General features: G+C 44.5%; 2 protein-coding genes across 2 annotated transcripts; one reads left to right on the top strand and one right to left on the bottom strand.

The window, feature by feature from the left end:
• Positions 1–1,417: 1,417 nt before the first annotated feature.
• On the bottom strand, positions 1,418–24,047 carry LOC110492541 (transmembrane prolyl 4-hydroxylase). Its single transcript, XM_021566944.2, has 9 exons — positions 22,781–24,047; positions 20,978–21,059; positions 11,695–11,891; positions 11,501–11,591; positions 6,239–6,404; positions 3,648–3,833; positions 3,383–3,473; positions 3,044–3,167; positions 1,418–2,941 (listed from the first exon to the last, which is right to left on the bottom strand). Exons 1-9 carry the CDS (start codon positions 23,171–23,173, stop codon positions 2,727–2,729), a joined length of 1,545 nt encoding a protein of 514 aa, XP_021422619.1. The 5' UTR covers positions 23,174–24,047; the 3' UTR covers positions 1,418–2,726.
• Positions 16,342–20,811, top strand: LOC110492542 (secreted frizzled-related protein 5). Its single transcript, XM_021566946.2, has 4 exons — positions 16,342–17,004; positions 19,378–19,547; positions 19,855–19,941; positions 20,124–20,811. Exons 1-4 carry the CDS (start codon positions 16,496–16,498, stop codon positions 20,441–20,443), a joined length of 1,086 nt encoding a protein of 361 aa, XP_021422621.1. The 5' UTR covers positions 16,342–16,495; the 3' UTR covers positions 20,444–20,811.
• Positions 24,048–27,131: the final 3,084 nt, after the last annotated feature.

A 27,131-nucleotide genomic window follows, 5' to 3' on the forward strand; every position in this document is an offset into this window, starting at 1 on the left:
GCCCATGGAGCTGGGGATCAGACATGTCCCCTGCAGGTTGAGGTTTCCAGGGTTAGAGTAGAGCAGAAGTCGTCATATGCTGAGGCAGTGAAGAAAGTAGAGGAAGATGGGTTAAGGGGGAGGAGTGGTGAGAGTAGTAGAGACATACCAGTACAGAGGGAGAGGCCAAAAAGTGAAATAAGTTAGCATTTATTGCAATGGTTATTAATTGTACTGCAGGGATGGATCGGAAGTCTCTGAAAATTGAGATTGTGTTGGCAGCTGCAGAGAGGTATTTGGGTGTGCGAGACTTGACAGCAGCAGTTACAGGGTGTGTTAAGTGGTGATGTCTCATCCTTTCAGGGTGATGGCATGAGGTAGGAATAAATACATTTAATTTGTGGAGTAAAGGGTTGTTAATTTTATTTGATATAATTTTGAAATTAGTGAGTATAGTGTTAGATGGTAGGGTATTTATTTAGTACATTTTTCTTTTTCAAGTAAAGTATAAGGGAGTTCTACTCCAGTCCAGTAGGTGGCGGTAATGCAACAAATTGGATGCCAACCGCAGTTAAATCTCATAGAAGAACAAGAAGGTGGTATTTCCACTCACCACCAAATATGGTGAGGATACGAAGCCCAGTGGCCGGCAGTGGGAGAAGTTCGAGTGAGATGGATTTCTCATTGATGAAACATTTGATCTCAATACAGTTTTCTGTTCCCAAAACCAGAATATGTTACGAACAGAGTGGACACATTTTTGTAGACTTTACCCTTTGTCAAAGTTTCTAAAAAGTGTGTTGTTTAGGAGTGAAGGGGCGAATTGAGTTATTGCCCACTCCACTTCAGAGTTGGCGTTCCCTAACAGAAATATGGAAATACATGCCAGAACGAGCACTACTAGTTCTGCACACTATGATTAATTTGCTCCCATTGGAAATTACAGGCTGTGGTCTATCTTGGGTTAGTTTTAAAAAATCATTGCTTGTGCTTCCCAAGGGGCCAGGGTTCCAGGGTCACAGCTAGAAAGGATCAAGCTTTTGTCAAATTAAGGTCAGATTTGACATTTCGTAGCAGGTTAGGAGAATTTATGCAACAGGTTAGGATAATTAGGTTAAGGTTAGCTAAAAGGACCGTCTCATTTCAAGCAAGCGCATTTCCATCAACGGTTACTCTCAATTAACTTTGACCTTTTTCAAAAGGAGGCGAAAGAGGAAGAAGAAGAGAGGACGCAGGAGGTGAGCAAATCTAATTGATAAAAGGCCTCGAGAAGGACCGTTTTCCATTTGCCTTTTAACGAATTGACACACTCCAAACACTCAACCTCTTATCGGTCACAGAGGAAAGAGGACGTAGGAATGACTTTTGCCCAAATGAGAGAACCCCATGGAATGCTCCTCAGTGCCAGGCTTAGATAAAAATTCACATTCACTGTAGCTACAGAAAAAAACATTCACATTGTATTGTTTTCCATGACTTATTGTATGTATACAGTGAACAACAACTGTAATAGACTCAATGCAACATCAACCAGTCAAGTAATAATGATACATTCATCAATCACCTTATTAAGTTAATAAATAATAATAACATAGATAATAAATAATCAAATACAACAAATAAATAGATAAATAAACAAATAAATAAACACATTTATCTGAATCCCGAATCAAGAAGACTTTGAAAAATAACTATTATTACAACAAGAAAGAAGTTACTGTAAATCTCACCGTTTTTTCTCCCTCTCAAACATCATTGCAGGTGGATATAACAGCAGGATATGTGCTGCAGGTTTTAGTTTCTTTAACCACACCGCTCAACGCACCTCACCTCCGTTTTGTCCAAACTAAAACAATAACAAAAGGTGCTGGGGACGGACAGTGGCGCTGTTTCCCCTAATGCGGGTTCCATCTTTAACAAGGAGTTGTATGAAAGGACAGCTCGTTTGAGAATGAGAGTGGTTCTTCATCATCCGAACACAACCACCAGACAGGAACTGTAACATAGAAACGGGATTCAAATTGTACTGGATAAAATCATCCACAGGTTGAAATAGGGCCATTAAATTCAATCCTTTTCTGTGGCGCAACTGGTTAGTACGTCAAGCAGGCGTGTTTGGAACCAGTGGACCACTGGTTCACGCCCAGGAAGAGGAAAGGGACAGTGCTGTTAGCAGCACATACACACTGGTTACACATGGACTCTTGGTTCCCTAAAGACATTGGGCTTGGCCAACGTAAATATCTAATGCTTGAGGTCCAGGGGCCTGGCTGGTTATGGGGCTTCCTCGAGCCCACTAGCACCCCCATCATCCCAACTCTGTTGACAAATAGTTTCAGAACATCACATCACTCATGAAAGAAACAGACAGAACTATACAGATACAATCCCACATCAAATCTGCCTGTCAGGAAGACATAGATAGATGGGTCATCTGATTCTATTCTAATTTGGCTCAATTTGCTGTGAATACTACATTTAAAACAAGATGGATCCCTCAGAACCATAACTGACTGAAAAACAGACAAATGCAACTAAAATGTCTGCATGTGTAATTAGAACTGGGTTTTGAATTCAATTAATTACACAGGTACTTTGTCTTTCCAGATATTCGGAGGGGCAAATCCTAACTGCCATTTAAGTCAAATTTTCACAACATGACTAAGCGGAAATTGTGATTTGCCCGTGTGCTTAAAGGAACATGTGCATCTCCCCACAGTGTGTTCCCAGTAGCCCTAGCTACAGTACTACAGGTCTTGGTGGTGGTTGCTGTGAGGGAGGGGGGGTTCCCGCTCCTCTCTGCCCGGCTCGCCCTCCTGTCTGTGGGTCACCAGTCTCTGGTAGCGGGCTTGGCGCTGGTGGTCCGGGTCCACGTTCACCCAGCTGTTGGCTACCCACTTCACCCCTCGGGTCACAGGGCAGTCCCCATGGAGGGAGTATTCATCCACCTCACCCATCCAACCTGCGGGACAGGGGAGGGGATAGGGAGTTTGACTAGTGGCATACAGTGTTAACAGAGAAAACAAGTCACAAAGAATGGAGCAGTGTGTGTGCTGGAACGTACCTTTGCCATCAGAGAGATGGTTGTACCAGAGGAGAGCAGTCCCAGCTGTTGGTTTCACCCTGAGGTTTCCTCTGTTACAGCTCTGCTGTGTGTCTGTCAGATCCACACCACCCTGCACTAATGCCTGGAGGGGACACACACGTGCAAACACAACAAACATGCAGCTCCTCTATGCTCCCGATATGAAGCATGACAAGTGCTTCTCAGTCAGATTCCTTGTCATTGTTCAGCATTATGTTTGCAATAGCAGCACAATTCAGGAAATCAGTAGCCTTCTCATCATTCAACATGAAAGCAAAAACTCTTAGTACGAACAATGCTTATAGTATGGTCACCCACCTCCTCCTCATAGGTGCGATTGTCTGCCACAGGGAAAGTGGTCTCTCCGCCTCCCTCCACAGAGTTCAGGTAGAGTAACACAGTGATGTACCTGGGGAGAAGGAGGGAACATCCGTATATTAAGGGGACTATTCTGACTGGAATATGGGAGGATCAAAGTGCACATTTGTGCAAACAGATGGACACCATAAAAAGATGACAACCTATGAAAATTAGAGGAAGCATATGGATACACAGACACACACACATATAGAAAGAGACAGACCTGCAGGAGATCTCAGTGTGTGCCGAAGTGTTTCCGGCCAGGCGTGTGTGTGAGCAGGTGGTCTCTGGATGGGAGGGGCTACTGTCGTGGTGGGCGTGGCTGAAGCCTCCCTGCTCGTAGCGAATCACCTGCAGCGGCTCGCTCAGCTCAACCAATGGGGAGGGCAGACGCGCTAGATGGGTCACCCTAAGGAAGGAGAGGCCGGAATAAAGCCATAAAAACAGTATGACAACGGAATTACTATGATAACAGAGTGCGTGTTACAACTGAGTTAGTATGACAACTGAGTTAGTATGACAACTGAGTGAGTATAACAACTGAGTGAGAGTTACAACTGAGTTAGTATGACAACTGAGTTAGTATGACAACTGAGTGAGAGTTACAACTGAGTTAGTATGACAACTGAGTGAGAGTTACAACTGAGTGAGAGTTACAACTGAGTTAGTATGACAACTGAGTGAGTATGACAACTGAGTTAGTATGACAACTGAGTGAGAGTTACAACTGAGTTAGTATGACAACTGAGTGAGTATGACAACTGAGTGAGAGTTACAACTGAGTTAGTATGACAACTGAGTGAGAGTTACAACTGAGTGAGAGTTACAACTGAGTGAGAGTTACAACTGAGTGAGTATGACAACTGAGTTAGTATGACAACTGAGTTAGTATGACAACTGAGTTAGTATGACAACTGAGTGAGAGTTACAACTGAGTGAGAGTTACAACTGAGTTAGTATGACAACTGAGTGAGAGGTACAACTGAGTTAGTATGACAACTGAGTTAGTATGACAACTGAGTGAGAGTTACAACTGAGTTAGTATGACAACTGAGTGAGAGTTACAACTGAGTTAGTATGACAACTGAGTTAGTATGACAATTGAGTGAGTATGACAACTGAGTGAGTATGACAACTGAGTGAGTATGACAACTGAGTGAGTATGACAACTGAGTTATTATGACAACTGAGTGAGTATGACAACTGAGTGAGTATGACAACTGAGTGAGTATGACAACTGAGTTAGTATGACAACTGAGTTAGTATGACAACTGAGTGAGAGTTACAACTGAGTGAGAGTTACAACTGAGTTAGTATGACAACTGAGTGAGAGGTACAACTGAGTTAGTATGACAACTGAGTTAGTATGACAACTGAGTGAGAGTTACAACTGAGTTAGTATGACAACTGAGTGAGAGTTACAACTGAGTTAGGATGACAACTGAGTGAGAGTTACAACTGAGTGAGAGTTACAACTGAGTGAGTATGACAACTGAGTTAGTATGACAACTGAGTTAGGATGACAACTGAGTTAGGATGACAACTGAGTTAGTATGACAACTGAGTGAGAGTTGCAACTGAGTTAGTATGACAACTGAGTTAGTATGACAACTGAGTGAGAGTTACAACTGAGTTAGTATGACAACTGAGTGAGAGTTACAACTGAGTGAGAGTTACAACTGAGTGAGTATGACAACTGAGTTAGGATGACAACTGAGTGAGAGTTGCAACTGAGTTAGTATGACAACTGAGTTAGTATGACAACTGAGTTAGTATGACAACTGAGTTAGGATGACAACTGAGTTAGGATGACAACTGAGTTAGTATGACAACTGAGTTAGTATGACAACTGAGTTAGTATGACAACTGAGTTAGTATGACAACTGAGTTAGGATGACAACTGAGTTAGTATGACAACTGAGTGAGAGTTGCAACTGAGTTAGTATGACAACTGAGTTAGTATGACAACTGAGTGAGAGTTACAACTGAGTTAGTATGACAACTGAGTGAGAGTTACAACTGAGTTAGTATGACAACTGAGTTAGTATGACAACTGAGTTAGGATGACAACTGAGTTAGTATGACAACTGAGTGAGTATGACAACTGAGTGAGTATGACAACTGAGTTATTATGACAACTGAGTTAGTATGACAACTGAGTGAGTATGACAACTGAGTGAGTATGACAACTGAGTGAGAGTTACAACTGAGTTAGTATGACAACTGAGTGAGTATGACAACTGAGTGAGTATGACAACTGAGTTATTATGACAACTGAGTTATTATGACAACTGAGTTAGTATGACAACTGAGTGAGTATGACAACTGAGTGAGTATGACAACTGAGTTAGTATGACAACTGAGTGAGTATGACAACTGAGTGAGAGTTACAACTGAGTGAGTATGACAACTGAGTGAGAGTTACAACTGAGTTAGTATGACAACTGAGTTAGTATGACAACTGAGTTAGTATGACAACTGAGTTAGGATGACAACTGAGTGAATGTGACAACTGAGTTAGTATGACAACTGAGTGAGAGTTACAACTGAGTGAGAGTTACAACTGAGTGAGTTACAACTGAGTTAGTATGACAACTGAGTTAGTATGACAACTGAGTTAGGATGACAACTGAGTTAGGATGACAACTGAGTGAGAGTTGCAACTGAGTTAGTATTACAACTGAGTTAGTATGACAACTGAGTGAGAGTTACAACTGAGTTAGGATGACAACTGAGTGAGAGTTACAACTGAGTGAGAGTTACAACTGAGTGAGAGTTACAACTGAGTTAGGATGACAACTGAGTGAGGGTTACCTGTTCCTCAGTGCGTGTAGTATGTGGTGTGATCCTGGTCCCTGATACAGCCAGGTGTGTCGGCTCTTCCTTTTCGGTTGGCCCCGCCTTGTTCCGCCTCGCTGCTGCAAGGGATGCTGGGACATGCCGTCACACACATGCCTGAACTCCTCTAGAGTTAACACACCTGCAGGGACAACACACAGTTAGCCCCCCTCACACAAACACCCCCCTCTCTGCTGCAAAAAATGTTTCTCTCTCTCTCACTCTCCTATTAAGATGTATGTTCACATCTTCCTAATCACTCTCTCCCTGTAGGGGTGTACTACTGTATGCTGTTACTCTCAGCACATCTTCCTAATCACTCTCTCCCTGTAGGGGTGTACTACTGTATGCTGTTACTCTCAGCACATCTTCCTAATCTCTCTCTCCCTGTAGGGGTGTACTACTGTATGCTGTTACTGTCATCTCATCTTCCTAATCACTCTCGCTCTCTCCCTGTAGGGGTGTACTACTGTATGCTGTTACTCTCAGCACATCTTCCTAATCACTCTCGCTCTCTCCCTGTAGGGGTGTACTACTGTATGCTGTTACTCTCAGCTCATCTTCCTCTTTCCTATTCTAGTCTTTCCTATTCTCCTCTCTCCTATTCTCCTCTTTCTTATTCTCCTCTCCTATTCTCCTCTTTCCTATTCTCCTCTCTCCTATTCTCTTCTTTCCTATTCTCCTCTCTCCTATTCTCCTCTTTCCTATTCTCCTCTCTCCTATTCTCCTCTCTCCTATTCTCCTCTCTCCTATCCTCCTCTTTCCTATTCTCCTCTCTCCTATTCTCCTCTTTCCTATTCTCCTCTTTCCTATTCTCCTCTTTCCTATTCTCCTCTTTCCTATTCTCCTCTCTCCTATTCTCCTCTTTCCCATTCTCCTCTTTCCTATTCTCCTCTCTCCTATTCTCCTCTCTCCTATTCTCCTCTTTCCTATTCTCCTCTCTCCTATTCTCCTCTTTCCTATTGTCCTCTCTTATTCTCCTCTCTCTTATTCTCCTCTCTCCTCTCTCCTATTCTCCTCTTCTCCTCTCTCCTATTCTCCTCTCTTATTCTCCTCTCTTATTCTCCTCTCTCTTATTCTCCTCTCTCTTATTCTCCTCTCTCTTATTCTCCTCTCTCTTATTCTCCTCTCTCTTATTCTCCTCTCTCTTATTCTCCTCTCTCCTATTCTCCTCTCTCCTATTCTCCTCTCTCCTATTCTCCTCTCTCCTATTCTCCTCTTCTCCTCTCTCCTATTCTCCTCTCTCCTCTCCTATTCTCCTCTCTCCTATTCTCCGGTCCTTCTCATCCCAGCCATTCTCTGTATCTGTAGCCCTGTATGCTGTTGCAGCTCCTCTCTTTTGCTTTTCCACTCCCTCCCTGTAACTCTCTCGCTCTCCATTACTCTCGAATGAGTGAACCTCCGGGCCCCCTTTCCCCTTGTCCCCCTATGAAGCAGCGCCCCAGACTAAACAATAGCTCTGGGGTGCAGGAGGGGAGGATGGAGCGAATAAGTGTGGGGAGGAGGAGTACAAGGGATCCGGGGGAATGTTAAGGAAGGAGGTTGGTAGGCCACAGATTTTAATGAGATGATGGGACACATCCGGACTGGGAAATGCAAACGGCGCCTGGCACAATGGCATCAGGTCACACACACCCTTGGCACGCACAAACACTCACCCCTGAATAATACTGGCAGGGAAAGCCTGGTACATCGGCTTTGGGAAAGACATACATACACAAACCAGGTGTAGACTTACAGTGAAATACTTACTTACGGGTCCTTTTCCAACAATGCAGTGTCCAACTCATTTGAAGGGGTGTCCAAATACTTTTGTTTGTATGTATGTATATACAGTTGAAGTCGGAATTGTACATACACTTAGGTTGGAGTCATTAAAACTAGTTTTTCATCCACTCCACAAATGTATTGTTAACAAACTATAGATTTGGCAAGTCGGTTAGGACATTTTTCCAACAATTGTTTACAGACAGATTATTTCACTTATAATTCACTGTATCACAATTCCAGTGGGTCAGAAGTTTACATATACTAAGTGGTCTGTGCCTTTAAACAGCTTGGAAAATTCCAGAAAATGATGTCATGGCTTTAGAAGGGTGAGGCTTGCAAGCTAAAAGAACCCTGTCCCAACCGTGAAGCACGGGTGTGGCAGCATCATGTTGTGGGGGTGCTTTGCTGCAAAATAGATGGCATCCTACTTACAAAGCATGTAGAGGTCTGTCATTTATATCATAGGTACACTTCAAATGTGAGTGATGGAATCTAAAACAAAAATCCAGAAAATCACATTGTATGATTTTTAAGTAATTCATTTGCATTTTATTGCATGACATAAGTATTTTATACATCAGAAAAGCAGAACTTAATATTTTGTACAGAAACCTTTGTTTGCAATTTCAGAGATCATACGTTTCCTGTAGTTCTTGACCAGGTTTGCACACACTGCAGCAGGGATTTTGGCCCACTCCTCCATACAGACCTTCTCCAGATCCTTGTGGACTTTCAGCTCCCTCCAAATATTTTATATTGGGTTCAGGTCTGGGGACTGGCTAAGCCACTCCATGACCTTGAGATGCTTCTTACGGAGCCACTCCTTAGTTTCCCTGGCTGTGTGTTTCGGGTCGTTGTCATGCTGGAAGACCCAGCCACAACCTATCTTCAATGCTCTTACTGAGGGAAGGAGGTTGTTGGCCAAGATCTCGCAATACATGGCCCCATCCATCCTCCCCTCAATACGGTGCAGTCGTCCTGTCCCCTTTGCAGAAAAGCATCCCCAAAGAATGATGTTTCCACCTCCATGCTTCACGGTTGGGATGGTGTTCTTGGGGTTGTACTCATCCTTCTTCTTCCTCCAAACACAGCGAGTGGAGTTTAGACCAAAAAGCTCTATTTTTGTCTCATCAGACCACATTACCTTCTCCTATTCCTCCTCTGGATCATCCAGATGGTCATTGGCAAACTTCAGACGGGCCTGGACATGCGCTGGCTTGAGCAGGGGGACCTTGAGTGCGCTGCAGGATTTTAATCCATGACGGCTTAATGTGTTACTAATGGTTTTCTTTGAGACTGTGGTCCCAGCTCTCTTCAGGTCATTGACCAGGTCCTGCCGTGTAGTTCTGGGCGGATCCCCCACCTTCCTCATGATCATTGATTCCCCACGAGGTGAGGTCTTGCATGGAGCCCCAGACCGAGGATGATTGACCGTCATCTTGAACTTCTTCCATTTTCTAATAATTGCGCCAACAGTTGTTGCCTTCTCACCAAGCTGCTTGCCTATCGTCCTTTAGCCCATCCCAGCCTTGCGCAGGTCTACAATTTTATCCCTGATGTCCTTACACAGCTCTCTGGTCTTGGCCATTGTGGAGAGGTTGGAGTCTGTTTGATTGAGTGTGTGGACAGGTGTCTTTTATACAGGTAACGAGTTCAAACAGGTGCAGTTAATACAGGTAATGAGTGGAGAACAGGAGAACTTCTTAAAGAAAAACGAACAGGTCTGTGAGAGCCGGAATTCTTACTGGTTGGTAGGTAATCAAATAGTTATGTCATGCAATAAAATGCAAATCAATTACTTAAAAATCATACAATGTGATTTTCTGGATTTTTGTTTTAGATTCTGTCTCTCACAGTTGAAGTGTACCTATGATAAAAATTACAGACCTCTACATGCTTTGTAAGTAGGAAAACCTGCAAAATCGTCAGTGTATCAAATACTTGTTCTCCCCACTGCATACACTACCATTCAAACGTTTCTGGACACTTAGAAATGTCTCTTGTTTTTGAAATAAATTGTTTTTTTGTCCATTAAAATAACATCAAATTGATCAGAAATACAGTGCAGACATTGTTAATGTTGTAAATTACTATTGTAGCTGGAAACGGCAGAGTTTTAATGGAATATCTACATAGGTGTAGAGGCCCATTACCAGCAACCATCACTCCTGTGTTCCAATGGCACGTTGTGTTTATAATTTTAAAAGGCTAATTGATCATTATAAAACCCTTTTGCAATTATGTTAGCACAGCTGAAAACTGTTGTTCTGATTGAAAAAGCAATAAAACTGGCCTTCTTTAGACTAGTTGAGTATCTGTAGCATCAGCATTTGTGGGTTCGATTACAGGCTCAAAATGGCCAGAAACAAATAACTTTCTTATGAACCTCATCAGTCTATTCTTGTTCTGATAAATTAAGGCTATTTCTTCCATGTGAGAAAATGCCAAGAAACTGAAGGTCTGGTACAACGCTGTATACTAATCCCTTCACAGAACAGCACAAACTGGCTCTAACCAGAATAGAAAGAGTGGGAGGCCCCGGTGCACAACTGAGAAAGAGGACAAGTACATTAGTGTCTAGTTTGAGAAACCGACACCAACACAAGTTCTCAACTGGCAGCTTCATTAAATAGCACCCGCAAAACACCAGTCTCAACGTCAACAGTGAAGAGGCAACTCTGGGCTGCTGGCCTTATAGGCAGAGTTGCAAAGCCATATCTCGGACTGGCAAATAAAAATAATATGATTCAACCATATACGTGTCAGCAACCACAGCTAATGAAGTCACTGAAACCCTTAACAAGGAGTTGCCGTCAGTTTTGGAATGAGTTGGCAATAATAAACTGGTCCTGAACATCTCTAAAACTGAGAGCATTGTATTTGGTACAAATCATTCCCTAAGCTCTAGACCTCAGCTGAATCTGGTAGCGAATGGTGTGGCTGTTGAACAAGTTGAGGAGACTAAATTACTTGGTGTTACCTTAGAATGTAAACTGTCATGAGATGTTCTGCTTTTTTGACACCACACTCCACAAAGCAAGTCCTGCAGGCCCTAATTTAGTCTGATCTTGATTATTGTCAGGCCGTGTGGTCAAGTGCTGCTAAAAAAAAGACCTAGTTAAACTGCAGCTGGCCCGGAACAGAGCGGCATGTCTTGCTCTTCATTGTAATCAGAGGGCTAACATAAATACTATGTATGCCAGTCTCTCTTGGCTAAGAGTTGAGGAGAGACTGACTGCATCACTTCTTCTTGGGCACAAGGACTATGATGGTCTGCTTGAATCAAGTTGGTATTACAGACTGGGTCAGGGAAAGGTTGAAAATGTCAGTGAAGACGCTTGCCAGCTGGTCAGTGCATGTTCTGAATACACGTCCTGGTATTCAGTAGGCCTTGTGAAAGTAAACCTATTTAAAGGTCTTACCTCACATTGGCTACGGAGAGCGAGATACACACACACTACAAAGTACCTGCTGGGCTGGCCTCCTGGCCGGTGAGTATCTGTCGTAAGTTCTCTGGGCTTAGCCAGGTCCCGTCCCGTGAACGAGAGTGGCTCAAGATCTGGGACAGAAACACACAACCACAAACTAATGAGCTGCCAGCCGCTCTCTATCCCTCCCTCTCACCAACCCACCTCTCCCTCCCTCATCCCCCTCTCTCTCACTTCCTGTCTCTGCAGTAGTCCGTCTTGGTCCAGGTCTAGCAGGCTGAAGGTCTCCTCAGGGCTGAGGGAGAGCAGTGGCTGCAGTTCCTCCTCCTGGTCTTCTGGTGGCACTGTGGCCTGGCTCTCCATCAGACCCTTCAGCTGGGCCAGCTGCACCACCACACCACACTCCTCCTCAGACAGGAAGCCAGGAATCTCTAACAGGAACAGAGAGAGGGGGACCCATACGTCATTGATTACCTGTACAACGTCATGCTCTGGGTAGAAGTGTAATGTATGGGCCAGGGTGACCAAGGTTTCCCACACTAATGTTTAGACAGGGCGTGCTCCTATTGGCCATTATTAGTCATTATAAACTGGGTGGTTCGAGCCCTGAATGCTGATTGGCTGACAGCCGTCGTATATCAGACCGTATATCACGGGTATGACAAAACATTAATTTTTACTGCTCTACTTAAGTTGGTAAACGGTTTATAATAGCAGTAAGCCACCTCGGGGTTTGTGATATATGGCCAATATACCACGGCTAAGGGTTGTGTCCTAGCACTCCGTGTTGTATCGTGCATAAGAAGAGTCCTTAGCTGTGGTATATTGGCCATATACCACACCCCCTCGGGCCTTATTGCTTAATTATACCATGGCAATGTTGAATCGTTTCTGATTGGCTTGAAGGGCATTCTAGACTCTAGAATGCCCTTCAAGCCAATCAGAAACGATTCAACATTGCCATGGTTGCCATGGTAGAATTCAATGGCTATAGTTCATTCTTACATGTTCTATGTTTGAGCTGCTTTTGAAAGAAGTCGAATTGAAAACATTATTGGCATTGTTGAATTAGATTTTAATAATGGCAAGCTAGGACTGATGGTTTGGTTAGGTAAACTAGCTACCTAGGACTGATGGTTTGGTTAGGTAAGCTAGCTACCTAGGACTGATGGTTTGGTTAGGTAAACTAGCTACCTAGGACTGATGGTTTGGTTAGGTAAGCTAGCTACCTAGGACTGATGGTTTGGTTAGGTAAACTAGCTACCTAGGACTGATGGTTTGGTTAGGTAAGCTAGCTACCTAGGACTGATGGTTTGGTTAGGTAAACTAGCTACCTAGGACTGATGGTTTGGTTAGCTAAACTATCTACCTAAGACTGATGGTTTGGTTAGGTAAGCTAGCTACCTAGGACTGATGGTTTGGTTAGGTAAACTAGCTACCTAAGACTGATGGTTTGGTTAGGTAAACTAGCTACCTAGGACTGATGGTTTGGTTAGGTAAACTAGCTACCTAGGACTGATGGTTTGGTTAGGTAAACTAGCTACCTAGGACTGATGGTTTGGTTAGCTAAACTAGCTACCTAGGACTGATGGTTTGGTTAGCTAAACTAGCTACCTAGGACTGATGGTTTGGTTAGCTAAACTAGCTACCTAGGACTGATGGTTTGGTTAGGTAAACTAGCTACCTAGGACTGATGGTTTGGTTAGGTAAACTAGCTACCTAGGACTGATGGTTTGGTTAGGTAAACTAGCTACCTAGGACAGATGGTTTGGTTAGCTAAACTAGCTACCTAGGACTGATGGTTTGGTTAGCTAAACTAGCTACCTAGGACTGATGGTTTGGTTAGGTAAACTAGCTACCTAGGACTGATGGTTTGGTTAGGTAAACTAGCTACCTAGGACTGATGGTTTGGTTAGGTAAACTAGCTACCTAGGACTGATGGTTTGGTTAGCTAAACTAGCTACCTAGGACTGATGGTTTGGTTAGCTAAACTAGCTACCTAGGACTGATGGTTTGGTTAGGTAAACTAGCTACCTAGGACTGATGGTTTGGTTAGGTAAACTAGCTACCTAGGACTGAAACCAGTCCTATCTGTGTAGCCATTCACTTGCTTGCCTAGGACATCAGACAGCCTAAAAGTAGTTAGATAGTGTATGTGCAAATGCCACCCATCCAGACTCAACATAATGATACTGGAGTCAGTGGTGGTGTCCATGTTAGCATAACAACAGACAACAAGCAGCCTTCAGGTGAGCCCAGGTCCATGATCAAGGATTTCCTTATCAAAAGGGCCTGAGTGCCTTGGGAGATCAGACCAGCATGATCAATGACTACAGACTTCTCTCTTATGTTGCCCTGCTGATGATGATGACTCACACATGACTGTTCTATCTAGTAGAACCAATCATGACATGGATGGAAGACTGATTATGTTACTGGTTTACATTTATGTAACAAATAGCCTAGTATTCCTGATTGGCTGATGTCAGAAAACCAGAATGATGATCGCTGAGGAGTAGAGATGATTAAGACTTGGGCTACCAGTATACAGTACTTTACATTTTAGAAGACAAAAACAAGTTCTTATCTTCACAGAGTTACAGTAGAAAACGACCCAGGCCTTCTGCACTGCAAAGAGATTGGATACTGCACTGAAAAAGCAGTAATTATTTTATAACTTGTTAAAAAATAACTTTTCTAAAACAACATCTGTCTGGGTTGTGTTTGCTATAGCTTTCTCTGTGTGGTGTTTGAGCAGGTGTGTGTACACAGGGACTCTTTAGTGATTGTGGATATGGGGATAATGAGAACTCCCTGGCCCCCCATCACCCCCACAGGGAGCTATTTGTGGTATGGCCCGACCCATTGACAGTGCTAATGAGCCAAGGCATTGAATGTCTCCCACAGGGGGGTGACTGAGAAAGAAGCTGTATTGTGGTTCCCCTGGGTGAGAGCCGGACTGGTGGTCGCTCATATATAGTAGTTAGTATGGAGGAGTACCGGTATGTCTGTGTGAGGTTGGTATCATCATTCTCATTCAGAACCATTCACATGCATAGAGTGTGTGGGAGAGCAAGAAGACCACACAACACACTCACCCTGTGTGTATATAAAACCATGATTTACACATGGACCGTCAGAGGTGACCTAAAAGCAGTGGGCTGGACCTGTGTGTTAGTCTAAGGCTTCCTGATATGAGAGTGCCCAGGACCCCCTGGTAACCCACTGCACCCCTGCCTTCCCATCACCCCCTCTATCCATCCCTTCCTCTCCTAATGAAAGGCTTCCGGATGGACGCCTGCCTGTACAGTATAGACCTTGTTCCCCACAGCAGACCTTGTACTGTACTGTGGCTGATGAGATAGGTGGGGGTGGGGGGGGGGGGGGGGGGGGGGGGGGGGGGGAGACAAAGGGAGGGGCTGATGGCTAATCCCTATTGTCCAGTCATGCATCATTAAGCTAGATGGGTGATATGAATGAAGGGGACTGGGTCTGGCCCCTCTCTCCCTCCCCCGTTCTGCCTCTCTCTTTCTGTCCCTGTCTCTCTGTGGAGGAAGTGACCTGCTTGTCTGGACAGGAATCAGGTCACAGCCTCACAGTGGGAGAACCCTACCACCTCTCTCTCCCACATGCATGTTCACACACACACGCTGGGGCGCTCACACACACTAAATAATAGGTTTATTACATTCCCTTAGATGTAATCAGCACACAACAGACGTCAGAAATAGTACCAAGTAATCCTCATAAAAAGGTCATGAAATCAGGCATTCCTGATTCGTCTGTAAAAATCACTCGTTAGTTAGAGGGATGGGAGATGGGATGGAGAGGAGGCTCGGGGTCAGATCGGGAGATAAGGGGAAGTGGAGGGGATCCTTTGGAGTGGGAGTTCAGACTGGAGGGCTTCTTGGGGACAGGAGTGCAGAAAGAGAGCAAGAGAAAGGGTTCATTTGCCTTTGAAAAGAGAGAGAAAGGAAGGGAAAGGGGATACCTAGTCAGTTGCACAACTGAATCATTCAACCGAAGAGAGGGGAGAGGAGGTGTTCGTGACATGAGGGGACTCTTTTCCTCATCTCAAGCTGTGGGGGCGGAATGGCAAGTCAGGCTAAGTCAGGACAACACACACACACACCAAGAGAGCATAACTTCCTGAACACACACACACGCATACAGGTAACTGCCAAAATAATGGAAACACTTGAGTAAATGAGGGATACAAAGTATATTGAAAGCAGGTGTTTCCACACAGGTGTGGTTCCTGAGTTAATTAATCAATTAACATCTGAGCAGACCAAATGCTGGGCAGGCCATTATTTTGGCTACGCCCCCATAGGATGACAATGTCCCCATCCACAAGGCACAAGTGGTCACTGAATGGTTAGATGAGCATGAAAACGATGTAAACCATATACCATGGCCTTCTCAGTCACCAGATCTCAACCTAATTGAACACTTATGGGAGATTCTGGAGCGGCGCCTGAGACAGCGTTTTCCACCATCAACAAAACACCAAATGATGGGATTTCTGGTGGAAGAACGATATCACATATATCCAGTAGAGTTCCAGACACTTAGAGTCTATGTCAAGGTGCATTCTAGCTGTTCTGGCTGGTGGTGTCCCAGCACCCTGTTAAGACACTTTATGTTGGTGTTTCCTTTATTTTGGCAGTTATCTGTACATTCACACACAATTCTTGATATCCTTAACTCAGTCATTACTACAGAACACTCACTCATTCACTCACTCCAAACACAATGGAGCAAATGAAAGTGAGTGGGTTTCATATCTAATCCCATCTCAAGCACTGTCCCACTCCCTTGTACCCCACGCCCTCCCCCCATCGCTAACCCCCTGCTAGCCCACTCCCATCCCTTCCCCCACTACTCTCCTATTCAAATGCAGAGACAAGCCTACAGAGGTGACGTGTCACCGCCTGCCTAGTATAAATACACCAATCCCCTCCCTGTCATACAGACCATCCCCACAAACACCCAGACACTCTCTCCTGTGTGGATTTCCTTTCCTCCTCCAGGGATGATGCCCGTTCCTGCACCTCATCCTTGCACCACCTCTAAGAGGACCTCTCCTCGTGCTCCTGCTCTCCTCGTGCTCCTGCTCCTCCTGCTTCCAGCTGGGCCTGGCTGGAGTGTCAGGCTGGAGGCAGGACCTGGAGCTGGGAGTGGACCAGAGGCTGGTACAGTTACCAGGACCAGGGTTAGAGCTGGCTCTAGAGTTAGGGCTGGGTTGGAGACTGCGGATGAGGCCGTGGCTGAAGATAGAGCTGGTGCTACCATCCTGTCCGTCAGCAGTGAAGGGCAGTGGGAGCCCCGGAGCTCCTCCCGCTGTGTGCCCATCCCGGCGGGCATGGCCCTCTGCCAGAACATCGGCTACGCCACCATGAGGATGCCCAACCTGCTGGGGCACGAGTCGCCAGGCGAGGCCGTCCAGCAGAGTGCCAGCTGGCTGCCCCTGCTCGCCCGGGAGTGCCACCCCGATGCCCGCATCTTCCTCTGCTCGCTGTTCACACCCATCTGTCTGGACAGGTAAGGAGGGGAGAGACGCTGGGAGGTTGGAACTACTAGCTTGTCTTTAGAAATGAGAAAAAGTGTTGTAGGAAAATACAAAGGTATTTCTTTGTAGAGAACAGAGTGTAGAGATGTGTGTACACTAAATAGACAAGTCATTGGTGAGGATGGAGAAAGAGAAGGTGTAGTGTAGACTAGATAACTGGTAGAACTTTTGATGTCATTTAGCATACAGTGACATTTACATTATTCTGGCCTGGGCGGTTCCAGATCTTTATGATTATATTACAAAGCACTTATCTACTGAGTGAGCATGACATCTTTTGGAAAGCTCTTCAAAACAAAGCAGACATTGAGAGGAAACCTAGATGTGTCTGTCTTCATGTCTCTCTCTGTTCCTCTGGGCTGAATCACAACTCCAGAGTGGGGGGCAAAGCAGTGGTGCCGGGAGCTATGCTAATCTGGGCTTGCCTCACAGAAAAGGCCCTGGTTTAACACAACCTTCAGGCCATGAAAGGCCCCTCATCTTGTTTGAGTTGTGCTCAGTGGCTGACTGTCCATCTGGCATTTTGGGCAAATGCCAGATGGGCTGGTCCATTTTTCACCCAGTCTAACTTGTTTTTTTGGGGTGCAAAATTATCATTATCTGGCTAGTAATGGGGCCCTTAACCCTTTACAGTTGTGGGAATTGACCTATATAGACAGGGCTAAATTGAAATGTTTCTTACAGAAGAAATCTGAAAAGCATAACCATGGTAGCAATTGAAAGGGAACAGTTTGGAGATGATGGGAAATGTATTAGATTAAAGCTGAGGACACAACAGTTCACCTGACACAAGACTGATTATATGTGCATTATACTTTTACTCTACTTTTCGCTGCATTTGTTCATAACGAAATCTGAAAACACTCTGGATATATTCAGTAACACGATAAGAATATTCCTGGACAATGTGAGGTAGGTGAGGTAAGACAGAAACATGACAAGGTGTGAGAGGACTAACTGTTGTCTCTAAGTGGCCACACCATGCACTTTTATGACTCAAAGACAAGTCTTCAACTCTAAGGTACTTTGGGCTCTCCTAGTTATGCAGTTGAGGAACTAGAACAAGCACACTTGTAGTTGTTTTGTATGCAACACAACCCTGCATCCCCACCATCACAATTACTGTTGTTGTTTACAGAATCCAAAAACGGTCCATTATAAATCGCAATCTGGGTCAGCTGGGCATCATTTGTAAGCTTGTTCTATTACCAACATGACTAGCTAAGTTATAAAATGTGATCTTACAGTGTTAAGCTTTCACAAGGTAATTCAGGGAAACAGATACGTTTGGTGCACATAGAAAGGAGGCATGAGTGCATTCAGGTGTTTTCTTCACAGTAGACTAACAGGCTCATTCTGTTCAGAACAGCCCAGGGTATGACCACACGTCATCTTGTAACTGTACATCAAACATAGTGATCATAAACGTTCACACTGGATATGACATGAGCTTTATGAGATGGAAATGTGAAGTGCACATTTGAACCAGTACCTGGTTCAAATCCAGGCTGTATCACATCCGGCTGTGATTGGGAGTCCCATAGGGCAGTGCACAATTGGCCCAGCGTAATCTGGATTTGGATAGGGTATCATTCAATAAGAATTTGTTCTTAACTGACCTGCCCAGTTAAATAAACATCAAAGTGTAATTTTTTATAATTCTCAACATCATCTTTCAAAACACATATAGTCCTCTTAAATGTATAGCATTTCCCTCATTCAGAAAATAAAAACTTTTCCCAGTTACCAGGAGGGAAGGGTCTTGTCACACGAGGTGCTCAAGTTCAGAATGTTTGTCAGTATAAAACCCACACGGTACTGTGAAGCGGCAGGATGTCTAGTGGTTAGAATGTTGGACTTGTAACTGAAAGGTTTGAAAGGTTTGAAAAATCTGTTGTTCTGCCCCTGAACAAGGAAATTAACCAACTGTTCCTAGGCCTTCATTGAAGTTAAGAATTTGTACTGACTTGCCAGGTTAAATAAAGGTTAAAAGATGTCATGTACAGCCACTACATTTAAATGTAGGTGTTTATCAGTGCCCAAATCAGCAATTTTCAACCCGGTACGAGTGGAAAGGGCTACAGGGAAAAATGGGCTGGTGAGTTAGAAATGCCAGGGCTGATTTCTGGTCTCAGTCCCCCACAGGTTGTGACGTTTTTTAAAGAGGGTAAAAAGGAGAAACAAATGTTTCTAAACGTTATCTCATAGGGTGTAGCATCATCTCTCTCTCCCTCCACTACTTATCCTTTATTGATTTGGATCCATTCACTAACAACCAACTCTTTTCTTCTCCTCCTGGCTCTTTGTTCTTGCATCTATTTTGTCAACCCCTCTCTCCTGGGCAGGTTCGTCTCTCCGTGTCAGAGTCTGTGTGAGTCAGTGCGGGACAGCTGCGCGCCTATTATGGGTTGCTATGGTTACCCCTGGCCAGATATCCTTCGTTGTGACCAGTTTCCTGCCAACCACCTCATGTGTATCTCCTCTGTCACCAACACCAGCACAGGAGGGCGTAGAGGTGAGACACACACTATGAAATAAGATGCTGTTTAAAAAAATAAATAAAAAACTTTTATTTAAATAGGCAAGTCAGTTAAGAACAATTTCTTATTTTCAATGACGGCCTAGGAACAGTGGGTTAACTGCCTGTTCAGGGGCAGAGCGACACATTTGTACCCTTTCAGCTCAGGGATTTGAACTTGCAACCCTCCAGTTACTAGTCCAACGCTCTAACCACTAGGCTACCCTGCCACCCCAGGGCAGCCTACTGTCCATGTCAGACTAAGAACTCTGACTGGACGTTTCTGTGATGATTGTTTCAACAGTGCCCCAGGCTAGCTGTCGAGACTGTGAACTGGAGGAGGCCTCGTCTGCCAAGGACGTGCTGGAAACTTTCTGTAGGAGTGACTTTGGTAAGCAGACCTACACTCTGTTCCTTTATTATATGACTATTTTACAGAGATTGTTTCAGATGATGTATTCCAATGTTTCTCTGTCCTCCCTATTGAAAATATCCAGATCAAACATTGAGATGTACCCTACCTACCCATCTTAATGCAATTCTCCGTCTCTCTGCTGCCCTCTGTGTCCCCAGTGGTGAAATTGCGTCTCACGCAGCTAAAATCCAGTCAGGTGAGTTTGGCCCAGTTCTCCCTGGCCTCTCGTCTGCAGGTTCTGAAGCACGGGCCTCTCCTGGGAGGACAGATCCGCTCCCGCCTGCAGCTGTGGCTGGAGAGAGACGCCAGCTGTGTACGGAACATGACGCGGCGTCAGCCCCAAGGCGGGACCTTCCTGGTGACGGGCACGGTGCAGGGGGAATGGCTGGTGGTCAACAAGGCCTTTGCCTGGAACAAACACGCCAGGAACCTGATGACTGCAGCCCGCAAGTGGAAACAGCACCGATGTAGAGGCTAGCAGGGGCTCTGGCTAGGAGATAAACTTCAGGTCTGTAATGGATCTGAGCAGAGCTATAGGCCTAGGTGTACAGAGTCAGGGATGTGATTAAAACACCATATGACATCAGCAGAGAGAGAGGAGGTTGTTTGGGGGAGGGTACATTTCTATGATAGACTTCCTGGATTTGAATCACATCCTTGGATAGCTGGATGTTTCAGAGAGCACCATCCTGAGCTCAGGAGAGGACGCCGCAAAGGACAATACCTTCTGTGTTTCCTGCAAATGTACATATCTATAAATTATAAGTAAATATCACTGATCTATATTTGTAAGAGGTTGACTGGAATTAAATTAGTGTTTTCAAAGTGTATTCATTCATGATGTTATTGATGCAGTTTGGGGTGTCAGTTTTCATGGGTCTTGAAAGATGGTGGTTGTCTAACAGTGTCATCAATCATATTATTCTCAAAGCATTTGAATAACAGATATATATCCTAAACTGTATGTGTGAGGACAAAGCCTGCCCTAAAGGGTAAAAGGTGCTATTCTTACCAAAGAGCAGAGGCTTGAGGCTGAGAGTCTTCATTTCCTGGATTCTGTCAGGCTTGAGTGACACCCTCTGGACATGACCCACCTGAGGAAACATTACATTAATATGGTAAAGCCTTGGGCATGATCAAAATTAAGTGTTTGTTAGGATGGTGTGGTCTTCGCAAACCCTCTGGCAGTATACCGCGTGGGCCTCATCGCAAACCCTCTGGCAGTATACCGTGTGCGCCTCGTCGCAAACCCTCTGGCAGTATACCGTGTGGGCCTCGTCACAAATCCTCTGGCAGTATACCGTGTGGGCCTCGTCGCAAACCCTCTGGCAGTATACCGTGTGGGCCTCGTCGCAAGCCCTCTGGCAGTATACCGTGTAGGCCTCGTCGCAAACCCTCTGGCAGTATACCGCGTGGGCCTCGTCGCAAACCCTCTGGCAGTATACCGTGTGGGCCTTGTCGCAAACCCTCTGGCAGTATACCGTGTGGGCCTCGTCGCAAACCCTCTGGCAGTATACCGCGTGGGCCTCGTCGCAAGCCCTCTGGCAGTATACCGTGTGGGCCACGTCGCAAACCCTCTGGCAGTATACCGTGTGGGCCTCGTCACAAACCTTCTGGCAGTATACCGTGTGGGCCTCGTCACAAACCCTCTGGCAGTATACCGTGTGGGCCTCGTCACAAACCCTCTGGCAGTATACCGTGTGGGCCTCGTCGCAAACCCTCTGGCATTATACCGCGTGGGCCTCGTCGCAAACCCTCTGGCAGTATACCGTGTGGGCCTCGTCACAAACCCTCTGGCAGTATACCGTGTGGGCCTCGTCGCAAACCCTCTGGCATTATACCGCGTGGGCCTCGTCGCAAACCCTCTGGCAGTATACCGCGTGGGCCTCGTCGCAAACCCTCTGGCAGTATACTGTATGGGCCTCGTCGCAAACCCTCTGGCAGTATACTGTGTGGGCCTCGTCACAAACCCTCTGGCAGTATACTGTGTGGGCCTCGTCACAAACCCTCTTGAGATCGGGCGGATAAGACTCCGGGACAGCAGAGGCCACTATGTGAGATGCAACGTGCTGCTACTACCAAGCACAGCAGCTTCTCCCTTCACCACCATTTACAAACGGACTTTGACAAGACTTGGTCATTCATAGATGGTTTGCCATAACAAACTTTAATGCGAGGTTGGTTTGTTAACTCTTGAAAACAAGAGATTTGCTACAAGCAACTATGTTTGTAGTCTAATGTATTGCACATTAAAAGAGGAATAGGTCTACTAACTATCTAACAAAGCTAGCTAGCTTGCTAATAGACTGATTTGAGTTTCCAACTGTAGTAGAAGCAAAGGTAACCTAACGCTAGCTAGATAAATAAACCAATGAATATGGAATATTGTACAAGCTATGCCGTGTGGCCAACAACCACAACTAACTATCTGCCGTTGAGCCTTTCCCTCATTTAAGGACGTCGCACTCATCTATTTTGACGTGCCACCACTACTACTTAGTAATAGTTATCAGAACTAGTGGACCGTCAAAACATTAAAAGTGTAATTTTGTTCGAATGAGTGAAAATGCAGATGTTTACTTTCCACCGTCGACACCTCCCACCAAACCATCCATGCCTCCATGCCCATGCAAAGATGATCTAGTTATATATGTTGGCCTCGACTCTTACTGGTTCTTGCCAGTTCGCAAAGTTTGAAAACTGCGATCGAACTTGGCTGACATATTATTTTTGTCTTCCGGTGGCCACTACAACTGGATGCACACCGCTCGTTTTATGATAGTAATCATATTAGGGCGTGTCGTTATCTCCTCACCCGTATCCCCTCGATGCGTGGTAGACTGAAGCTCTGACGGACATCCAGGTCAGGGTCTTGCTGAGGTGGGTCTGACGGGGACAGGCGGCTGTCAACCCCGCTGCTAGAGGCCGACGTGTCCCCGTCGGCGCTGACAATATCCGCCGGACTGTTATTGTAGTGTACGTAGAACAACAGCCCAATGATGTTTATGATGTAAACGTGGAAGAAGACCATGACCACCACGAAGTAAGCCCGGGAGCAGACACTGCTCTTCTGAATCTGAAGCCGCTCTCGGCCGGGCATTGGAGGGAGGTGTGGGGGCACATACGGTGATGAGTCGCCACACGCATCCATGCTTTCCTGAGATTCATCATCCATTCCTGAATGGATATGTCGATTGCTATAATCCATGACTAGCTAAATGTCTGGCAGGATATTCGTGGAGATGTACATATGCTGGCTGTTCTGCCACTGTGTGCTAGCGTTAGCTAACGATAGCTGACAACAGCATCATACATGCAAAGATGGCTAACTATGTAGCTAGCTACTAACATTCATTTCACCCATATAACGTTAGCTTAGCTAGCATTCAAGTACAGTAGGTTAGCTAAGCGAGTGAGCCTGCCTTCTTCAGACACGACGACAGGTTGTTTTCCTTTGGATACAATAAAAGGCAACACTATCTATGACCGTGTTAAATATCCGAAAGGACTGAATTTGCAATGGGATAATCCATATTTCATGTAGATGGGTTTACTGTTGACTGTACCCCTGACAACATCAACTACATAAACGAGAGCAGGGAGAAGAGTAGACTGCAAGCTCTGTTTTCGGAACCTATCAAAACACTATCGCCCTCTAGCGGACGACCAGAACAAAACATTCCATATTCCGAAGCAGTGAGCCTCTGTTACCAGACGATGGCACTAGAATAAAGGGAATGGCGATACTGAAATGCAACGTGGGACTGACTGTAGGCTACTCTTGGCATTGGGGTGGTCTGGGTTTACTTATTTTTGTTTGGAGTAATGCTGCAAATACAGTTTTATCTATGGCTGTTATCGGAGCATAATCCCTCTGTGCAGTCTCCATCTGCTTATCTTCTCATATGGGCTGCCTAATTGCTCTCTCAATTCAATTCACTTAAATTCAAAGGGGTTTTATTGGCATGGAAAAACATGTGTACATCTCTCTCTCTCTCTGTGTGCCATTAGTCACTGTTGAGATGCAATACCAGCTTTCAATGGTATTTAAAAGAGTCTAGGTCACAAATGATTCTGACATTGATATTAAAGGACATGTCCAGCAATGAAGAGGTGTAAATAGCAGGTGCATATTGATACCACGAGTTCCAACTTAGGACCACTATGTAACTAACGGGTCCAAATTTGAACTCACCGATCTTAGGGTGTTTTCACATATAGCACTCTTTAAAATAACCAATCTCAGTCCTCTTTAAAGTGAACTCTGGGGTCTCCATTCTGTGAGCTTGTGTGGTCTACCAATTCACGGCTGAGCCGTTGTTGCTCCTATATGTTTCCACTCCACAATAACAGCACTAACAGTTGACCAGGGTAGACATTTGACAAAAGTATTTCTTGAAAAGGTGGCATCCTATCACAGTGCTATGTTGAAAGTCACTGAGCTCTTCAGTCTGGCCATTCTACTGTCAATGTTTGTCTATGGAGATTGCATGGCTGTGTGCTCGATTTTATACACATGTCAGCAATGGTTGTGGCTGAAATAGCCAAATCCACTAATTTGAAGGGGTGTCCACATACTTTAGTATATATAGTATACTATTAACATGTACATTTGATTGCAAACAGAATAAATAGCAGAATAACTTCAGAATAAATAATGCTGTAGTTGAAAATTGTACACCTAAGGTAGGCTACTGGCCCTTTGAGAGCTAGAATAGATTTTGTACCCTATGTTGTGATTCTCACCAAATAGGTTGTCCTCTCACACTATTCAAACCCCACAATCAATAAACAGTTTATGATCACAAATTAAAATCAAATAATCTGAACTAGAAACTCCACACATTTTGAAATTTCTGTGGAACCATGACAATTTCTAATCAATATCCAAAAACAGCACACATGATTTTTCACGCCAACATGCACATCATGATCTTTTTTGTTTTTTGTTTGACACTTACAGTTGAAGTCAGAAGTTTACATACACCTTAACCAAAATACATTTAAACTCAGTTTTTCACAATTCCTGACATGTAATCCTAGTAAACAATTCCCTGTCTTAGGTCAGTTAGGATCACCACTTTATTTCAGAATGTGAAATGTCACAATAATAGTAGAGTGATTTATTTCAGCTTTTATTTCTTTCATCACATTCCCAGTGGGTCAGAGGTTTGACACAACTTTGGAAGTATGTTTGGGGTCATTGTCCATTTGGAAGACCCATTTGCGACTAAGCTTTAACTTCCTGACTGATGTTGTTTCAATATATCCACATATTGTTCCATCCTCATGATGCCATCTATTTTATGAAGTGCACCAGTTCGTTCCTCCTGCGGAAAAGCATCCCCACAACATGATGCTGCCACACCCTTGCTTCACGGTTGGGATGGTGTTCTTCGGCTTTCAAGCCTCCCCCCACAACAATGGTCATTATGGCCAAACAGTTCTAGTTTTGTTCCATAAGACCAGAGGACATTTCTCCAAAAAGTACAACCTTTGTCCCCATGTGCAGCTGCAAACTGTAGTCTAGCTTTTTTATGGCGGTTTTGGAGCAGTGGCTTCTTCCCTGCTGAGCGGCCTTTCAGGCTATGTCAATAGAGGTCTCATTTTAATGTGGATTTAGATACTTTTGTACCTGTTTCCTCCAGCATCTTCACAAGGTCCTTTGCTGTTGTTCTGGGATTGATTTGCACTTTTCGCACCAAAGTATGTTAATATCTAGGAGACAGAACGTGTCTCCTTCCTGAGCGGTATGACGGCTGCGTGGTCCCATGGTGTTTATACTTGCATACTATTGTTTGTACAGATGAAAGTGGTACCTTCAGGCGTTTGGAAATTGTCCCAAGGATGAACCAGGTTTGTGGAGGTCTACAATTTCTTTTTTAGGTCTTGGCTGATTTCTTTTGATTTTCCCATGATGTCAAGCAAAGAGGCACTGAGGTTGAAGGTAGGTCGTGGCTGATTTCTTTTGATTTTCCCATGATGTCAAGCAAAGAGGCACTGAGTTTGACTCAAATGATGTCAATTAGCAAGCAGAAGATTATAAAACCATGACATCATTTTCTGTAATTTTCCAAGCTGTTTAAAGGCACAGTCAACTTAGTGTATGTAAACTTCTGACCCACTGGAATTGTGATACAGTCAATTATAAGTGAAATAATCTGTCTGCAAACAATTGTTGTAAAAATTATTTGTGTCATGCACAAAGTAGATGTCCTAACCAACTTGCCAAAACTATAGTTTGTTAACAATACATTTGTGGAGTGGTTGAAAAACGAGTTTTAATGACTCCAACCTAAGTGTTTGTTAACTTCCGACTTCAACTGTAAGTGAGGGTTTATGGCAAGGGAAACGGTGTTGCAGTAGTCTAGTGCGTCGTTCGGGAATAATGACAACTGAACAAGTTTGGGGCACTTTGCGTTCACATTGCCCTAAAAGAAGGGAACGGGAACTCGGAATTCAAGCTAACCGAACCCAGGCTCTTTTGAAGGGCCTGAGTTCCTTTGGAGTGTTCACACTGCACAAAAAAATTGTCGAACTGCACTGAGTTCACAAAAATGATCTGAAAGGGACCAAGTGTGAAAACACCCTTAGTCTGAACAGGCCTCAAAACGTGTTCCATTTTACTCGCGCTGTGCGTAATTTTGAGCGCAATGCCGGCTAACCGTCCAGAACTACACCTCCACTCCAATCAAAATCAAAGTGGCTTTAGCCCACACATACACTGTATCACTCGCTTTACTCAGATGCCCATTATCTATACATCCCCCATAATTATTCAGGACAAGTGGTGGCCTAGATATCTTCTAATCTATCGTCTCGCCCTTCATTTTTCTATAGGCAGCTATTATGCTTATTAGACATATGCTAGCTATCATTATAGGACTATACAAAAGGCAGAAATAAGGACCACAAGCCTGTGGCACTTAAGGTATTCCCTTTTGTCTGGATAATTATGAATAAGCAAGTGATTTGAATATGAATCTATGATTAAATTACCATAAATTGCAGATAATCAATTATGCATAAGAAAAATAATACCAGGAAGATATAAGGGGTGCACATTCGGATGAAACTTGCCTAAAATAATAAGGTAATTTCCCTTGTGTCTTGCTCTTCGAACTTTATTCTGTCTTTTCACAAATTGCACCGCCCCCCCCCCCCCC

The sequence above is a fragment of the Oncorhynchus mykiss genome, chromosome 16, assembly GCF_013265735.2.
Source record: "Oncorhynchus mykiss isolate Arlee chromosome 16, USDA_OmykA_1.1, whole genome shotgun sequence".
NCBI lineage: Eukaryota > Metazoa > Chordata > Actinopteri > Salmoniformes > Salmonidae > Oncorhynchus > Oncorhynchus mykiss.

Bases quoted from the DNA above. Each gene is read 5' to 3' on its own strand.
- LOC110492542 (XM_021566946.2), top strand. From the start codon at position 16,496: ATGATGCCCGTTCCTGCACCTCATCCTTGCACCACCTCTAAGAGGACC. The intron at 19,548-19,854 runs GTGAGACACACA...TTGTTTCAACAG, and splicing joins CAGCACAGGAGGGCGTAGAG to TGCCCCAGGCTAGCTGTCGA. The intron at 19,942-20,123 runs GTAAGCAGACCT...CTGTGTCCCCAG, and splicing joins TTTCTGTAGGAGTGACTTTG to TGGTGAAATTGCGTCTCACG.
- LOC110492541 (XM_021566944.2), bottom strand. From the start codon at position 23,173: ATGGATTATAGCAATCGACATATCCATTCAGGAATGGATGATGAATCT. The intron at 6,405-11,500 runs GTACTTTGTAGT...TTGTCCCTGCAG, and splicing joins CCAGGAGGCCAGCCCAGCAG to GTGTGTTAACTCTAGAGGAG. The intron at 2,942-3,043 runs GTACGTTCCAGC...CCTGTCCCGCAG, and splicing joins CCATCTCTCTGATGGCAAAG to GTTGGATGGGTGAGGTGGAT.